The 16,745-nt window shown below is 54.8% G+C and overlaps 1 protein-coding gene across 7 annotated transcripts in view; it reads left to right on the plus strand.

Moving 5' to 3' along the window:
• exoc2 (exocyst complex component 2) overlaps positions 1–16,745 on the plus strand; it is a 19,908-nt gene continuing 3,163 nt past the window's right edge. For 2 of the 7 annotated variants that reach the window (XM_053859125.1, XM_053859154.1), the window contains exons 1-27: positions 1–93; positions 2,660–2,862; positions 6,641–6,817; positions 6,921–7,047; positions 7,198–7,311; positions 7,379–7,503; positions 9,808–9,888; positions 10,381–10,526; positions 10,584–10,665; positions 11,067–11,169; positions 11,241–11,359; positions 12,857–12,972; positions 13,029–13,097; positions 13,169–13,326; positions 13,392–13,513; positions 13,587–13,648; positions 13,722–13,802; positions 13,867–13,926; positions 13,998–14,053; positions 14,109–14,163; positions 14,234–14,350; positions 14,412–14,553; positions 14,630–14,685; positions 14,759–14,881; positions 15,107–15,168; positions 15,241–15,300; positions 15,366–15,455. In XM_053859125.1, the coding sequence (XP_053715100.1) occupies positions 2,745–2,862; positions 6,641–6,817; positions 6,921–7,047; positions 7,198–7,311; positions 7,379–7,503; positions 9,808–9,888; positions 10,381–10,526; positions 10,584–10,665; positions 11,067–11,169; positions 11,241–11,359; positions 12,857–12,972; positions 13,029–13,097; positions 13,169–13,326; positions 13,392–13,513; positions 13,587–13,648; positions 13,722–13,802; positions 13,867–13,926; positions 13,998–14,053; positions 14,109–14,163; positions 14,234–14,350; positions 14,412–14,553; positions 14,630–14,685; positions 14,759–14,881; positions 15,107–15,168; positions 15,241–15,300; positions 15,366–15,455 (2,621 nt within the window). In that variant the 5' untranslated portion in view covers positions 1–93; positions 2,660–2,744. The other 5 variants (XM_053859145.1, XR_008414133.1, XM_053859135.1 and 2 more) reach the window with 5 other exon arrangements.

Consider the following 16,745-nt stretch of genomic DNA (forward strand, 5'->3'; position numbering starts at 1 on the left):
CACGCTTCCTCTTTTATTTTGAAGGCGGAAGTTGAATCCGGAATCCCTCGCAGAGGCGCAGCTGCCTTGTCCTCTGTCCTGCTGTGGGAGCCGGTGAGTTCCTCCTCGCTTCCTGCTGTGGTCTTGAATGTTGTGCGTCAGAACCCGCGGTCGGGCCCGGCCCCAGACGTGGGGTCCGTCTGTGTGTGTGTGTGTGTGTGTGTCGTCGCCCGTTTAGCTTCGCTGCGGTCGCGCGCTCCGTTAGCCGAGCTAGCTGTCAGGGCCGCGAGTGTGCGGTCCGCTGTCTCGCCGCATGCAGTGATGGTGCGGCCGTAAGCCGCCTTTGGTCCGAGTGGCAACACGAACCGCAGCAGCGAGTATGGCGGCTTTATTATAGAATGGAGCGACTGCAGAGACTTGAGTTTAGTGTTTACAATCTTGCTGCCCTGGAGCGGAAGTGACGACTGATCACTTCCTGTCCTGTCAGCCCGAGCCTCTTCCGCAGATTCTCTTGAATGAAATGGACGTTCAGTGTATTTAGAGTCGCTGCCGAGGTGGTGGGTGTATGCGTGGGTGTGTCCCCCTCAGGAAAGATGGTGTGTGTTGGTGAGACTCGCGCAATCCCGAGGAGCGTCACACACGCCAATCAGGAGACCCAGGGTGCGAGCAGAGCGCAGAGAGTCTGAAGGCTCAGAAACCAGGAACGAACTGAGGAGGTCTGCAGAGTCAGCGTGACAGTTATGGGCGGGGCCGACTGGACCCACCGTCACATGATGCGGCTCCGAGGAGCTGCCGGTGACTCCTCCGCCAGAGTGTTTGGGCTGCTTTGGTTCTCACGCTGCGGCTCTGCTCCTGCGTGTCATCGGGCCCAGCGGCCCGGCTCCAGCCCCTAATCCTCTCCAAACATGGCTCCCCGGCGCCCCCAACCTATTCCCAAATTCTGTTTATTGTTGGAGGATTTCCATCTGGGAAACTGAAGCCTGAAGCTCAGTCGCACAAACAAACAAACAGCTCGTCGTCAAGACTGCGGAGCCCAGAGAGTGGACCGAGAGGAGTGTGTGTGTGTCCGTGTGTGTGTCCGTGTGTGTGTGTGTCCGTGTGTGTGTGTCCGTGTGTGTGTGTGTGTGTGTCCGTGTGTGTCTGTGTGTCCGTGTGTGTGTGTCCGTGTGTGTGTCCGTGTGTGTGTGTCCGTGTGTCCGTGTGTGTCCGTGTGTGTGTCCGTGTGTGTGTGTCCGTGTGTGTCTGTGTGTGTGTCCGTGTGTGTGTCTGTGTGTGTGTGTGTCCGTGCGTGTGTCTGTGTCTGCGTGTGTGTGTGCGTCCGTGTGTGTCCGTGTGTGTGTCCGTGTGTGTCTGTGTGTGTGTGTGTGTGTGTCCGTGTGTGTGTCTGTGTGTCCGTGTGTGTCCGTGTGTGTCCATGTCCGTGTGTGTGTCCGCGCGCCCGCGAGTGTCGAGTCTTAGACCCTTCCTCCTCCATCTGTCACGTGACTGTCTCAAACTGCTGGTCTGAGTCAAGTCCTGCTGACTCGTCACTGCCATTGACTCAAACTCAACTCTTTGTTGACAAGGTGACGACTCGAGAGTGCAAGGATGAGGTCATGTGACTCGTTGACCCGTCAGGCATCTTTTTCTGTTGTTGGCTTCTTCATTCCTTCACACAGCCGCTTGTAGCTCAGGCTGCTCTACCGCCACCTGCAGGTGAGGGACAGCACTGCACCCCGCCTCCGCTGAAGAGATTCTCAGTCCATGTTAGCTCCTCTGTTTTGTAGGGTTTTGTGATAGTGCGTGACGTGTGTGTGTGTGAGTGCGCCCGTGTGTGCGCCCGTGCGTGCGTGTGTGCGTCCGTGTGCGTGTGTGGTCTGGGTGTGTGGTCCCGGCGCGGGCCTGGGGAGAGCCTGCTGACGGCTGGGATGAGAAAAGAGCCGCTGTGTTTACTTTACTCTGGGGGCTGTGCACGGACGCGGGAACACAGCCCAGACCCCTCTCTGCCCACACGCACACGTCAGAGACCTTTGCTGCACATCCATCCAAATATTCACCGCAGACCACACATCTCCAGCTCGGCCGCTCGCACGCAACCTGTGTGTGTTTACGCTCCAGTGTGTCAGGCACACAGAAATGCACACACGCTTGTCCTCTGGCCTTGTGAGGACCTCTCCTGGCCATCGCCCTTTCACCAGCCTCTCCCCCTAAACCTGAACCAGGACTTGTGGAAGTCTCATGCTCCAACTGAGGCTGCACCAAAATGTCCCCACAAAGCCGTACGGTCCTCAGGAGGATGGTGTTTAGTCATGAATTGGCCCGGCCCTCGGAGCCCTGCGACCGACCCCCGCCAGCCTTCGCTGCGCTGCCGCTCTCCCAGAACCAGAGTTGCTGGTGTGACGCTTCGTTGTTTCATGTGTTGATGTCAAAGGAAGTGATCGTCTTCGATTGGTGTCTGAAGCTGCTCCAGTCAATTCACATTCAATTCTGAAGTCTTTTTTTCTTTGTGAGTATTTTTATTTATGATTATGAACATTGTTTGACAAAATGACTGAGAAGTTAAAAGTCCAGCCGGCTCTTTTGCGCATGTTCGAGTTGGCCCTGGTCCTGGTCTTAACCCTGACCCTGGTCCTGTGGAATCCCTCCTCACGAGGGTTTGAGTCTATATATTGCTCACGTCTGCCGTGGTCGTGTGTTTCAGGGGACCTTTGGCGCACTGTGGACTCCAGCCCTTCCTTCCAGGCTTCTCTCTGGTCTTCAGCGCGCCTGCAGGTGATCCCAGCGCCATGTCTCGGCCCCGCCCTCCTCCGCTGGTCACCGGCATCTCGCCCAAAGAGGGCGCCGCCTGGACCAAAGTCACCATCCGAGGAGAGAACCTGGGCACCGGCACGGCGGACCTCGTCGGTAAGGGAAGCCTCCTGTGTGTCAGGCCCCGGGGCCACAGGTCGCCGCAGCAGTGGAGCGACCTGAAGCTGAGTGGATGAAGGGATGCTGAGACAGCATGGAGACCGAGTTGCAGCTGACGTCCAGTCCCTGCAGGTGCAGGTGGAGCCAGTGGAGGGAGTCGGGCCTCTGCTGTCCTCGGAAGATCCCACTCATCTGTCCTCGTGTCTGACTATGAATGAATACTGCAACGTCTAATCTGTGCTTTTGAAATGGTGTGGAGTCATGCTCGGACTCGGAGCCGGAAGGTTTGAACGGCAGAGCTGTGTGTGACAGAGTGTTGGGCTGAGAGTGTGTTGGTGTGTGTTAGTGAGAGAGCGTTAGTGTGTGTGTGTGTGTGTTAGTTAGAGAGTGTGTGTGAGAGAGAGTGTGTGTGAGAGAGTGTTAGTGTATGTGTGTGTTAGGGTGTGTGTGTTAGAATGAGACATGAGTGTGTGTCAATTTTAGTGTGTTAGGGTGAGAGTATGTAATAATTTTATTGTGTTAGTGTGTGTGTAATAACTTTAGTGTCTTAGTGTGAGAGTGTGTATTAATTTTAGTGTGTTAGTGTGAGAGTGTGTATTAATTTTAGTTTGTTAGTGTGAGAGTGTGTAATAACTTTAGTGTGTTAGTGTGAGAGTGTGTAATAACTTTAGTGTGTTAGTGTGAGAGTGTTAACTTTAGTGTGTTGGTGTGAGAGTGTGTAATAATTTTAGTGTGAGAGTGTGTATTAATTTTAGTGTGTTAGTGTGAGAGTGTGTAATAATGTTAGTGTGAGAGTGTTAACTTTAGTGTGTTAGTGTGAGAGTGTGTAATAATTTTAGTGTGTCAGTGTGAGAGTGTGTACTAATTTTAGTGTGTTAGTGTGAGAGTGTGTAATAATTTTAGTGTGAGAGTGTGTAATAATTTTAGTGTGTTAGTGTGAGAGTGTGTAATAACTTTAGTGTGTTAGTGTGAGAGTGTGTACTAATTTTAGTGTGAGAGTGTGTAATAATTTTAGTGTGTTAGTGTGAGAGTGTGTAATAATTTTAGTGTGAGAGTGTGTAATAATTTTAGTGTGTTAGTGTGAGAGTGTGTAATAACTTTAGTGTGTTAGTGTGAGAGTGTGTAATAATTTTAGTGTGAGAGTGTGTAATAATTTTAGTGTGTTAGTGTGAGAGTGTGTAATAATTTTAGTGTGAGAGTGTGTAATAATTTTAGTGTGTTAGTGTGAGAGTGTGTAATAACTTTGGTGTGTTAGTGTGAGAGTGTGTAATAATTTTAGTGTGAGAGTGTGTAATAACTTTGGTGTGTTAGTGTGAGAGTGTGTAATAATTTTAGTGTGAGAGTGTGTAATAATTTTAGTGTGTTAGTGTGAGAGTGTGTAATAATTTTAGTGTGAGAGTGTGTAATAATTTTAGTGTGTTAGTGTGAGAGTGTGTAATAATGTTAGTGTGAGAGTGTGTAATATGTTAGTGTGAGAGTGTGTAATAATGTTAGTGTGAGAGTGTGTAATAATTTTAATGTGTTAGTGTGAGAGTGTGTAATAATGTTAGTGTGAGAGTGTGTAATAATTTTAGTGTGTTAGTGTGAGAGTGTGTAATAATTTTAGTTTGTTAGTGTGAGAGTGTGTAATAATTTTAGTGTGTTAGTGTGAGAGTGTTTAATAGTTTTAGTGTGTTAGTGTGAGAGTGTTAACTTTAGTGTGTTAGTGTGAGAGTGTGTAATAACTTTAGTGTGTTAGTGTGAGAATGTGTAATAATGTTAGTGTGAGAGTGTCAGAGTGTGTAATAATGTTAGTGTGTTAGTGTGAGAGTGTGTAATAATTTTAGTGTGTTAGTGTGAGAGTGTTAACTTTAGTGTGTTAGTGTGAGAGTGTGTAATAATTTTAGTTTGTTAGTGTGAGAGTGTGTAATAATTTTAGTTTGTTAGTGTGAGAGTGTGTAATAATTTTAGTTTGTTAGTGTGAGAGTGTGTAATAATTTTAGTGTGTTAATGTGAGAGTGTGTCATAATTTTAGTGTGTTAGTGTGAGAGTGTGTAATAATTTTAGTGTGTTAGTGTGAGAGTGTGTAATAATTTTAGTGTGTTAATGTGAGAGTGTGTAATAATGTTAGTGTGTTAGTGTGAGAGTGTGTAATAATTTTAGTGTGTTAGTGTGAGAGTGTTAACTTTAGTGTGTTAGTGTGAGAGTGTGTAATAATTTTAGTTTGTTAGTGTGAGAGTGTGTAATAATTTTAGTTTGTTAGTGTGAGAGTGTGTATTAACTTTAGTGTGTTAATGTGAGAGTGTGTAATAACTTTAGTGTGTTAGTGTGAGAGTGTGTAATAATTTTAGTTTGTTAGTGTGAGAGTGTGTAATAATTTTAGTGTGTTAATGTGAGAGTGTGTAATAACTTTAGTGTGTTAGTGTGAGAGTGTGTAATAACTTTAGTGTGTTAGTGTGAGAGTGTGTAATAATTTTAGTGTGCGAGTGTGTAATAACTTTAGTGTGAGAGTGTGAGAGTGTGTAATAATTTTAGTGTGTTAATGTGAGAGTGTGTAATAATTTTAGTGTGTTAGTGTGAAAGTGTGTAATAATTTTAGTGTGTTAGTGTGAGAGTGTGTAATAATTTTAGTGTGCGAGTGTGTAATAACTTAAGTGTGTTAGTGTGACTCTCCGGTGTGTTAGACAGCAGTGTGTCTCTCTCTCCGGCGTGTGAGACAGCTGTGTCTCTCTCTCCGGCGTGTGAGACAGCTGTGTCTCTCTCTCTCTCCAGCGTGTGAGACAGCTGTGTGTCTCTCTCTCCGGCGTGTGAGACAGCTGTGTGTCTCTCTCTGGCGTGTGAGACAGCTGTGTGTCTCTCTCCGGCGTGTGAGACAGCTGTGTGTCTCTCTCTGGCGTGTGAGACAGCTGTGTCTCTCTCTCTGGCGTGTGAGACAGCTGTGTGTCTCTCTCTCCGGCATGTGAGACAGCTGTGTCTCTCTCTCTCCGGCGTGTGAGACAGCTGTGTGTCTCTCTCTCTGGCGTGTGAGACAGCTGTGTGTCTCTCTCTCTGGCGTGTGAGACAGCTGTGTGTCTCTCTCTCTGGTGTATGAGACAGCTGTGTGTCTCTCTCTCTCTCTGGCGTGTGACACAGCTGTGTGTCTCTCTCTCTCCAGCGTGTGAGACAGCTGTGTTTCTCTCTCTCTGGCGTGTGAGACAGCTGTGTCTCTCTCTCTCTCCAGCGTGTGAGACAGCTGTGTCTCTCTCTCCAGCGTGTGAGACAGCTGTGTGTCTCTCTCTCTGGCGTGTGAGACAGCTGTGTCTCTCTCTCTCTCTCTCTCTCCAGCGTGTGAGACAGCTGTGTGTCTCTCTCTCTCTCTCTCTCCAGCGTGTGAGACAGCTGTGTCTCTCTCTCTCTCTCTCTCTCCAGCGTGTGAGACAGCTGTGTGTCTCTCTCTCTCTCTCTCTCCAGCGTGTGAGACAGCTGTGTCTCTCTCTCTCTCTCTCTCTCCAGCGTGTGAGACAGCTGTGTGTCTCTCTCTCTCTCTCCAGCGTGTGAGACAGCTGTGTCTCTCTCTCTCTCTCTCTCTCTCCAGCGTGTGAGACAGCTGTGTGTCTCTCTCTCTCTCTCTCTCTCCAGCGTGTGAGACAGCTGTGTCTCTCTCTCTCTCTCTCTCTCTCCAGCGTGTGAGACAGCTGTGTGTCTCTCTCTCCAGCGTGTGAGACAGCTGTGTGTCTCTCTCTCTCCAGCGTGTGAGACAGCTGTGTGTCTCTCTCTCTCCAGCGTGTGAGACAACCATGTGTCCGTCTTCCCCCAGGTCTGTCCATCTGCGGCCACAGCTGCCTGCTGACAGCCGAGTGGATGTCAGCCAGTAAGATCGTGTGTCGCGTGGGTCCAGCCAAGGACGACAAGGGCGAGATCATTGTCACCACCAAGTCCGGCGGCCTGGGAACTTCCACCGTGTCCTTCAAGCTGCTGCGACCCGACAGAATCGGTGAGATCAGCGTGTCATGTGACTGCAGCTCTGGTGTCCACCGAGCTCATGGGGACAGCACAGGAAGTGATGTCACAGACGTTGACTCGAAAATCTGCCACAGGGATCCTGGACCAGTCGGCCGTGTGGGTGGACGAGCTCAACTACTACGACCTGAGGAGTGACCGCAACAAGGGCATGTCGCCACTCTCGCTGAGGCCCAGCAACCCGCTCGGCATCGACCTCGACAGGTGCGCCCCCCCTCGCTCTCTCACACCCTCTCACGCCCTCGCTCTCTTGCACCCTGTCGCCCTCGCTCTCTCTCGCCCTGACTCTCTCTGGAGCACCACACTGCCCCCTGCTGGAGCGTCCTGTAACTCCCCTGCCGTCCTTTCCTGCAGAGGGAAGGTCCCGCAGAAGGACCTGGAGCAGACCTTCCCGGGGATGAGTGGCGACTTCACCAGTGAGAACTTCTCCGCCACTTGGTACCTGATCGAGAACCACGCGGGCAGCAGGTAGGAGAACCTCTGCGTGAAGAGAGTCACCCTGCTCTGACCTCTGACCTCCGCTCCGCCCTTCCAGCTTCGATCATCTGAAGGTGGCAGCCAGTAACCTGAAGAAGCAGGCCACCAAGAAGAACGAAGGCAGTCTGGCCTACGTCAAAGGAGGCCTCAGCACCTTCTTCGAGGCTCAGGACGCCCTGTCAGGTGAGTGGTGTTGCTCAGGGGAGGAAGGTCCGGGCCTCTCTGCTGAGGCTGCTGCCCCCGTGATGACTCTCTGAGGCTCTCTGATGGGACTGAATGGACCTGCCTCCTGACTGAGGTGGCTTGTAGTGGTGAGGTGGTGAAGATGAAGAGGATGGTGAGAATGATCATGGCGATGTGAGGAAGAGGATGAAGATGACCATGATGATGATGATGGTGAGGATGAGGATGAAGATGATGATGGTGATGATGTAGATGATGATGACGATGGTGAGGATGATGATGACGATGCTGAGGATGAAGATGTAGATGATGATGACGATGATGATGGTGAGGATGAAGATGTAGATGATGATGACGATGGTGAGGATGAAGGAGGCAGCGGTCTCTGGCCTGCAGCGGCCGCGTCCTGAGTGTGTGTTCTGGCTCTATTCTTGCGCTGGTTATTATTATTATCGCTGTCCGTGTGTTTGGGACGCGGCCGATGTTTGCATTGTTCCCCTCGGAATATAAACAAGCGGAGCAGCGACACAATGCCAGTGCGACTATGAGGCCGATGGCAGAGCCGATATGAGCGCGGGGAACAATGGCAGCGCCGTCCTCACGTGCCCACTGACCACTGCAGTGACCCTGGTGTGCCGGGCTGCAGCGGGGTCACGTGACCTCACCTGAGGCCCAGGAACGGGCCGGTTCTGGAGTCAGAGTCGGTGTCACATCAGCTTCTTTCCATCGTTGTTGGAGAGCAGAACCGGACCAGCAAGGGCCTCTGACCTGCTCTCAGGGGCTCGCTGAGGCCCCGCCCAAAGGGCGGCCCGTGTGAGGAGTCTGACTGACAGGTGCCTTGTTTTTGGTCAAATGTTGAAATCCCAGCGTTTCATTGTTGTGCAGGAGGAAGTGTCCTGCGCCGCAGGAAGCACCGCCACAACTATGTTCCAAAAATGCCAGATTCCCAGGGCCCTGGGCCCCGAGCCCCCGGCAGGAGTCAAAACATGGCCTGCCTCGCTGTATTTTCATTCCCCTATTTGTTCCTCTAGGCTTCCAGGAAGTGTGGAGGCCGGCGCTGACGTCTCGCGCCGGAGGCGTCTCTTCCTGATCACATGACCCTTCTGTCTGTCAGAGGCTCGGCCCTCAGATGGCGCACATTTCTATCTGCCCACAAGTATGTGTCCAGCGCCGCCTGCGCCGCTCTGTCAACAAACCCCGGCAGCTTCTCAGCGCCGGCCGCCCGCACCGTTTATTTATCAGCCCCAGTCGCTCTCGCTCCAGCCAGGATCCTCGCCGCTTGTTTAGCCACCTCACCGCTAACACCATCCAGACCCGCGGCCACTTCCACTTCAGCATGAACCAGTAGAAACGTCTGGTCACCAGACCCATAAGGAGAAGGCTGCTCTGCCAGCTTTATTTAGGGCTTCAATGGAGCCGTCTGTCTGCTGTGTCTCATGTCTCTGAACAGTTGAACTATGGAGCAGTCTGGACACAGTTCCTAGATGCTGCTGGAGAAACATGAGAAACCATCAGGTGAAGAAATGATCATGGAGTCAGAGTCTATTCTCCAGATCATGATCCAAACTGTCAGTCCTTTGTCTTGTGTGATGAAAAACCTCGTCACAGTTCTCTCTCCTAAAATGCTTGTTTTCCATGGCCTTATTGAAGATGTCACTCAGACTTTGAGGCTTTAGTATTTGTTGATGGTCCCTAACTGATGGTGGCTCCTAGCATTAGCGCTGCCTGTGAGAGTCTGTCCTCCATCAGTGAAGCCTCATGGGGACGTGGAAGAGGACGCCACCGCCAATATCCAAGTGTTGTCACCTTGGCAGCAGGAGAGCTGCATGTGTTGATGTGAACCAAGGCAGACGAGCGCGTCAGAGAACCTATGAGGACCACTCCATCTCATCAAAGAAACCAGAGACTCAGAGTCGACCAGTGTCATGATCAAAGGTTCCAAGGATTCAACATCACTTTCAAACTACCATGGTGAAGCATAGTCCACCACACTCTCCACAACTGTCACACGCCGTGGAGCTGGAGAGCGCGGCGCCGTCACCGTCTCCTCATGTTCACGTGTGCAGGTCCAGTGCAGCCAGTGAGCCGCGTGCTCATCCAGTTCATGGGGAGATGCAGAGGTGTCACGGTGGAGGTTGGGTTTGGCGGGACAGTGATTGCGCATCCCTACAAGATGCCACCGTTTCTCTGGCTCTGTGATCAGCTCCTGCTCTGGACTTCATCCTGCGTGTCTGCATGTGTGCGTGATGGGCAGGAGAGGTCCTCACTGAACGATGGTGTGACAAACCTGTGTGTGTGTTGCAGCCATCCACCAGCGGCTGGAGTGCGACGGCACGGAGCGAGTGGAAGGTTCCATGACGCAGCAGCTGGAGAACATCCTCAACAGTAAGGCTCTCGTCCGCTCACTGATGGTCATGTGACCTCGGGGGGAGACAGACAGAGACACACACAGAGAGACACAGGGCCCCTGGGACCCAGAGTCAGACACAGCAGTGACCAGCAGAGGGCTGGTTCTCTGATCCAGACCTGAGCAGCCGGCGCATGTGACCTGACCCCGGGCGACTGGACCGTCTCTCCTCTGCATCACTGCTCCTCATGTTGCATCAGGGTAGCAGGATGGCTCCACCTTCTGCAGGATCATCAGCTTGGTGGTCTGATGTCAGCGTCCTCGCTCTGGAGGACCCTGACTTTGGCCCACAGGCCTGGGGTTTGGCACCGCGTCGTCGCCACATCTAGGCAGAGTTTGTTCTGAGACAGAGAAGTGTGCGGTGAAGCTCCGAGTCCCAGAGCCAGCCTCGGCGCTCCGGCGCCTCCCGGTGTTTGCTTTAGCCCAGACCACCCACGCAGCCCCTCTCACAGTCTCCCCTCCGCCCGCAGGAGCCAGTGACACAGCCGACACGCTCTTCCAGGAAGTACTGGGCCGGAAGGACAAGGCCGACTCCACGCGCAACGCTCTCAACGTCCTGCAGCGCTTCAAGTTCCTCTTCAACCTGCCGCTCAACATTGAGCGCAACATCCAGAAGGTGGCGCTCCTCGCTCCTCGCGCCGCGGCCCGCTGACCCACTTCTCTTCTTCTCCAGGGAGACTACGACGTGGTCATCAACGACTACGAAAAGGCCAAGTCCCTCTTCGGCAGCACTGAGGTCCCCGTCTTTAAGAAAGGTGGGTGTGGTCCTCACAGAGCCTCCAGGCAGCTGCTCTGCCATGAGCTGGGCATCCCACACCCTGATGCTCTCTCTCACCTCTGCAACCGGCGCTGAGATCAGCTGACATCACTTCCTGTACGTCAGAGTGCTGCCAGTCGGGAAGTGAAACCCAGGCAGCAGCCACAGAGACTCGGTCTGGATGGAGTCACAGGGTCGAGTCACAGCTGAAGCATGAAGTGGCAGTGACTACCAACACACACGCACGCACACACACACACACCAGAGGGTCAAAAGGTCAAGGTCAGGGACTTTCTGTGGACTCCAGCGTGTCACAGCCATCAGCCGAGCTTCAGGAGTGCAGTGAGCGGGGCTGACCTTTGACCTCTGCTGCTCTGACTGGCCTGCTGTGCCCTGCAGTGTACGCCCAGGTGGAGCTGAGGATCCGAGGGCTGAGGAGCCTCCTGCTGGAGAAGCTGCTTCAGACGCCGTCCACGCTGCTGGACCAGAAGAGATACATCAGGTCTGGGCGCTGCCGCTGCTGCCGCTCTGATGGTGACAGGCACGTGTGTGTGTGTGTGTGTGTGTGTGAAGGTACCTGTCGGACCTGCAGGCCCCCGGGGACCCAGCCTGGCAGTGTATCTACGCCCAGCACAAGTGGATCCTGCAGCTGATGCAGGACTGCAGAGAGGAGTTCCTGGACAGCCCCCGAGGTGAGGCGCGCACGCCTGTGACTCAAGTCCTGGCTGCTGTGCGCTCAGTTGTCTCCTCACCAGTGAAACACACACACACACGCTTGTCTCTCCGTCCTTGTGGGGACCTCTCCCCCTCCACCGAGCCAGGACTCCTGGAGCCCAGTTATTCACGCTCCGATCCAGAGTTTCAGCCTTGTGTGGTCCCCACAAGGACGACCGTGCAAGTTCGCCCAGACACACTCTCATCCTTGCAGATGCTCCGAGGGAAGAATGTGCGACTTGCTAGCGTAAACAGCGCTAATGCTCAAGCTAGCGGCAGTTTCCGGGCCGGGGTCTTAATGGACCTGTGGGGGAGGGGGGTGGGCCCTGCTGTTTATTTGTGTTCAGTGTGTGTGTGTGTGTGGCCCCCTCAGCGCCAGACTGCAGGTCGCTGGCGCCACCCAGTGGCTGCAGCTGCTTGGCTCACACTTGTCACACACACACAGACACACACACACACACACACACACACATTAACAGTGTGGACTATAGAATGGCCTGAATGCCTTTGATCATTTGCTTATTCACCACATGGTGGCACACAACACGTGGAACTTTGGACAAAACTGGGATGTACCTGGACTGTTGAGTTAGTGACTTGGTTTGTGCTGACAGCACTTAGCCACCACCTCACCAGCCACGGCGCCACACACAAGCTGCTGACCTCAGCAGAACCAGGAGCCCAGCAGTTTTACCCACCCACCGTCATCGCGCAAAGGTGCTGTGATCATAATAATAATAATAACAGTCTAGATTTTACAAATGGTACGTTTTTATACCATTTATCATGTTTTTTTAAATCCAGCATTATTGAATCAATAAACCTTTCAAGCTCCTCCAAAGCATTTGACCTGTGCTTCCGACACATGGTCTTTATTGCATGGAGCAGGAGTGAGCACTGTCGACCGCGGTGCGGCACTCGACTCCCGTGATGTTGTTGGCTTCAAACAAAACAAAAAACTAGAATATCAGATCAAAACACCATTTCTAAATCAAGACATTATTATAAAATAAGAAAAACAAAACGTCACCTTTGCGCGATATAACCACGTCTGCATGCGCTCACCAGTAAACATCAGTTGGTAAAACGTGCACAATTTCTGGCGACCAGATCAGGCTAACTGCACTTAGCTTGTTAGCATGCACCAGACTAACAGCTCAGCAGCAGCAAGACTTGTGTGGGGAAACCTGGAGTCTGAGTCACAGCTTATGCTGGACTGATCGCATCAGCATGTGGTGTGTTCACGGCGACTCACCGCAGGTGCCGCCGCAGCTCGGTTACTTTGTAGCCGCACATGTCACCGGCCTCGTCCTGCACCCTCCATGCACAGGATGGTCACATGTTCATATAACTACACTCATTCACCGCTCACTCATCTCACCGTCGTGAGCGTCGCGTCACCGCAGAGTCGAGTTCAGCCTCTGGCCCCGTGTAGCTGGGACGGAGCGGCAGGTGACGGCGTGTGCTCTCTGCAGCTGGGACCCCTCAGCAGGTCCAGTTTGTGGAGAAGCTGTCGGACGTGGTGGTGGGGCAGCTGCCCAACTTCTGGAAGCTGTGGATCTCCTACGTGAACGGGAGCCTGTTCAGCGAGGTGAGCGCCGCCGCCACCACCACCAAGTCCAGACGGTAAGCCTCTTGTGCTTCCAGACGGGAGAGAAGTCCGGTCAGGTGGAGCGCTCCAAGAAGAACGCCCGGCAGAAGCAGAACGACTTCAAGGTGCTGCCACCTGCCGCCCGGCCTCCCAGCCAGCAGGGGGCAGCCTTTCTCACAGCGCCTCTGCTCCTCAGAAAATGATCGAAGAAATGACCCGGCGGCTGGTGGGGCTGGTCCGCGGCGCCGTGCTGCCCGCCACCCTCCCGCCGGCCGAGCGCGGCCTCTGCGGTGGCTGGGAGGGCCGGCCAGAGCTGAGTGGCGCCTGGCTGACCCGGATCATCCGCACCGTCAGGTCCGACCCGCCGCGCTCCGCTCCAGCCCCGGGGTCCCGGCTCTCACTCCCTCTGGCCTCTGCAGGAGCTGCCACGACGCCCTGTCCGCCCTGGAGATCCCCAACGACCTGCTGCAGGTGATCCAGGACCTGCTGCTGGAGCTGAGGGTCCACTGCCTGATGATGACGCTGCTGCACACCAGCCGAGGTGGCGACCTCTGGTGCTCAGGAGACGGCGTGCCGGGAGCCGCTGGCTGACGCTGCTGCGCTTCTCTCCGCAGATGTGGAGCAGCTGGCCCAGAAGGAGGACTGGACGCTGGACAGCCAGGGGATCACCGGCCTGGTGAGTCTCTCTGCTGCCCCCTGCTGCCCGTGCAAACTGTGACCCTGGCTCTCTGGCTCCGCCCCCCGAGCAGCCGGCCCAGCTGGAACAGTGCCTGGTTCTGATGCTGCAGTCGCTGAAGGAGCCGCTGGAGGTGAAGCCCGGAGAGACCAACGTGAGCTCACGCACATGTACAGACACGCACGCGCCGCAGGCTGACCCCGCTCCTCCACCCGCAGGTGCTGCAGCTGGACCAGGTCCAGGACCAGGCCTCCGAACTGGCCGTCGGCATCATGAAGGTGAGGCGCAGCAGCCAGAGTGACCGCTCGGGTGCTGACGCCGGGGGGTGTGTGTGTGTGTGTCCCCGCAGGTGTTCGTCCAGTCTCTGGAGCAGCTCAGCAGGAGGCCGGACCACAGCCTGGCGCGGTGAGTCCAGCTCCTAGTGCGTGTGACCTCTGACCTCTGACCTCTGTCTGCGCAGCAGCGACAGCGCGGACCACTTCAGCAGCCCGGACCGCAGCTCCGGTCCCACCGCGGTGAGTCCGGTGAGCCGAGCCAGCGAGCGGCTCACCTGCGCCTCTGATTGGCTGCTACTTTGATTGACAGGAGCAGCGGCTGCTCATCGTCCTCAGCAACTGTCAGTACCTGGAGCGACACACCTTCCTCAACCTGGCCGACCACCTGGAGAGGCACGGCTTCACCGGCGCCGAGAAGATCACGCGGGTGGGTTGGCGCCGCCGGGCGCTGCGGCGCTGACCTCTGACGCCCCCCCCCCTCTCCGCAGGTGAGCCTGGAGGCCGTGCGGGAGCTGGACCGGACCCTGTTCGAGTCGTACATCGAGCGGCGGGCCGACCCCATCGCCGGCTCCCTGGAGCCCGGCATCTACGCCGGCTACTTCGACTGGCGCGACTGTCAGCCGCCCGCAGGTGCTGAGCCCGACACCTGAGGAGGGGGGAGGGGTCAGTGGAGTGTTTGGACTCTGAGGCCTGTCTTGTCTTGCAGGTGTGAGGAACTACCTGAAGGAGGCGCTGGTCAACATCATCGCGGTCCACGCAGAGGTCAGTCAGTCACACAGATGCGCGGAGGTTCAGGCAGGCAGGCGGTCGGCAGTGACCTGGGTCTGTGTGTCAGGTCTTCACCGTGTCCAAGGACCTGGTCCCTCGAGTCCTGTCCAGGGTGGTGGAGTCGGTGGTGGATGAGATGTGCCGACTGATGCAGTGTGTGTCGTCCTTCAGCAGGAACGGAGCTCTGCAGGTGCACACACACACACACACACGTGGCTCCGTCCTTGTGAGGACCTCTCCTGGCCATCGCCCTTTCCCCAGCCTTTCCCCTGAACCAGACCCAGCTGGAGTGGTTCTAACCCTCCACACCTTGTGAGGACAGGCCAACGTGTCCCCACAAGGAGGGCGCTGGTCAGTTCTTGGTCCTCACAAGTCCGGCAGAACACACACAGCCGAGCTGACCTCTGGTTTCCAGGCCCGTCTGGAGCTGTGCACCCTGAGGGATGCCGTCGCCGCGTACCTCAGCCCCGAGAGCAGGTGAGTCAGGTGCTGCGTTAGGGTGCCGCCCGACAGCGGGACGCGCTCATGTCACCGTATGTGCGTTTACAGCAGCAGCTTCCAAGTGGCTCTGGAGTCGCTGCCTCAGCTCCACAGTGGAGGAGACAAGAAGTGAGTGGGTTCTGCGCGACACACATGCACATGCGCACTGAGCGCCTCACTGACTCCCCCTGCAGGTTGATGGAGGAGCTGCAGAACAAGTTCAAGAGCAGCATGCAGCTGCAGCTGGCCTGTTTCCAGCCCTGCAGCCTGCAGCCGCTGAAGAGGTGAGCAGCTCCGACCCGCGGACGAGTCCGACTCTCTGCTGCTCCACGCAATAAAACACTCACCGTCTGTGTCGTCTGGGTGTTTGACTCTCTCTCTCACACACACACACACACACACAGGAGATGTTGCGACTCAGCAGGTGACTCTGACCCGGCAGGTGACACTGACTCGGTATAGATCTCTGACTTGACAGGAGACGCTGTGACACGGCAGGTGACTGTGACTCCGCAGGTGACTGACTCAGCAGGTGACTGTGACTCGACAGGTGACACTAACTCGGTATAGCTCTCTGACTTGACAGGAGACGCTGTGACACGGCAGGTGACTGTGACTCAGTAGGTGACTGACTCAGCAGGTGACTGTGACCTGGCAAGTGACACTCTGACTCGGTATAGCTCTCTGACTTGACAGGAGACGCTGTGACACGGCAGGTGACTGTGACTCAGTAGGTGACTGACTCAGCAGGTGACTGTGACCTGGCAAGTGACACTCTGACTCGGTATAGCTCTCTGACTTGACAGGAGACGCTGTGACACGGCAGGTGACTGTGACTCCGCAGGTGACTGACTCAGCAGGTGACTCTGACTCGGTATAGCTCTCTGACTTGACAGGAGATGCTGTGACACGGCAGGTAACTGTGACTCCGCAGGTGACTGACTCAGCAGGTGACTATGACTCGACAGGTGACACTGACTCGGTATAGCTCTCTGACTTGACAGGAGACGCTGTGACACGGCAGGTGACTGTGACTCCGCAGGTGACTGACTCAGCAGGTGACTCTGACTCGGTATAGCTCTCTGACTTGACAGGAGACGCTGTGACACGGCAGGTGACTGTGACTCAGTAGGTGACTGTGACTCGACAGGTGAATCTTGCACGGCAGGTGACTGTGACTCCGCAGGTGACTGACTCAGCAGGTGACTGTGACTCGACAGGTGAATCTTGCACGGCAGGTGACTCCAACTCGGTCTCCCCCAGAGGATGCTGCACATGTGACAGGAAGTGTTGGGTGAACTGCCCTCCTTCAGGTCCGAGTGGCAGCGGAGCCGCTGCAGCAGGAGGCGTCACCGCGCTGGCGCAGGTCACGTGACTGTTTGGGACGATTCAGAGAGAGAGAGACAGACTGCATGCATTCGGGTGGTGGTTCACACCGAATCTGCCTCTTGACAACGCCACAAATCCGCCGTTGAAGTTCGGACCGGCGCCGCGGTGACTTTAGTTGCCGTTCTGCACTTTCGCCACAAAAGTGTGTCGAAAGTGCCGACCGCAACAGGTGTGTGCTCTTCCGT

The sequence above is a fragment of the Synchiropus splendidus genome, chromosome 1 (assembly GCF_027744825.2).
Source record: "Synchiropus splendidus isolate RoL2022-P1 chromosome 1, RoL_Sspl_1.0, whole genome shotgun sequence".
Classification (NCBI taxonomy): domain Eukaryota; kingdom Metazoa; phylum Chordata; class Actinopteri; order Syngnathiformes; family Callionymidae; genus Synchiropus; species Synchiropus splendidus.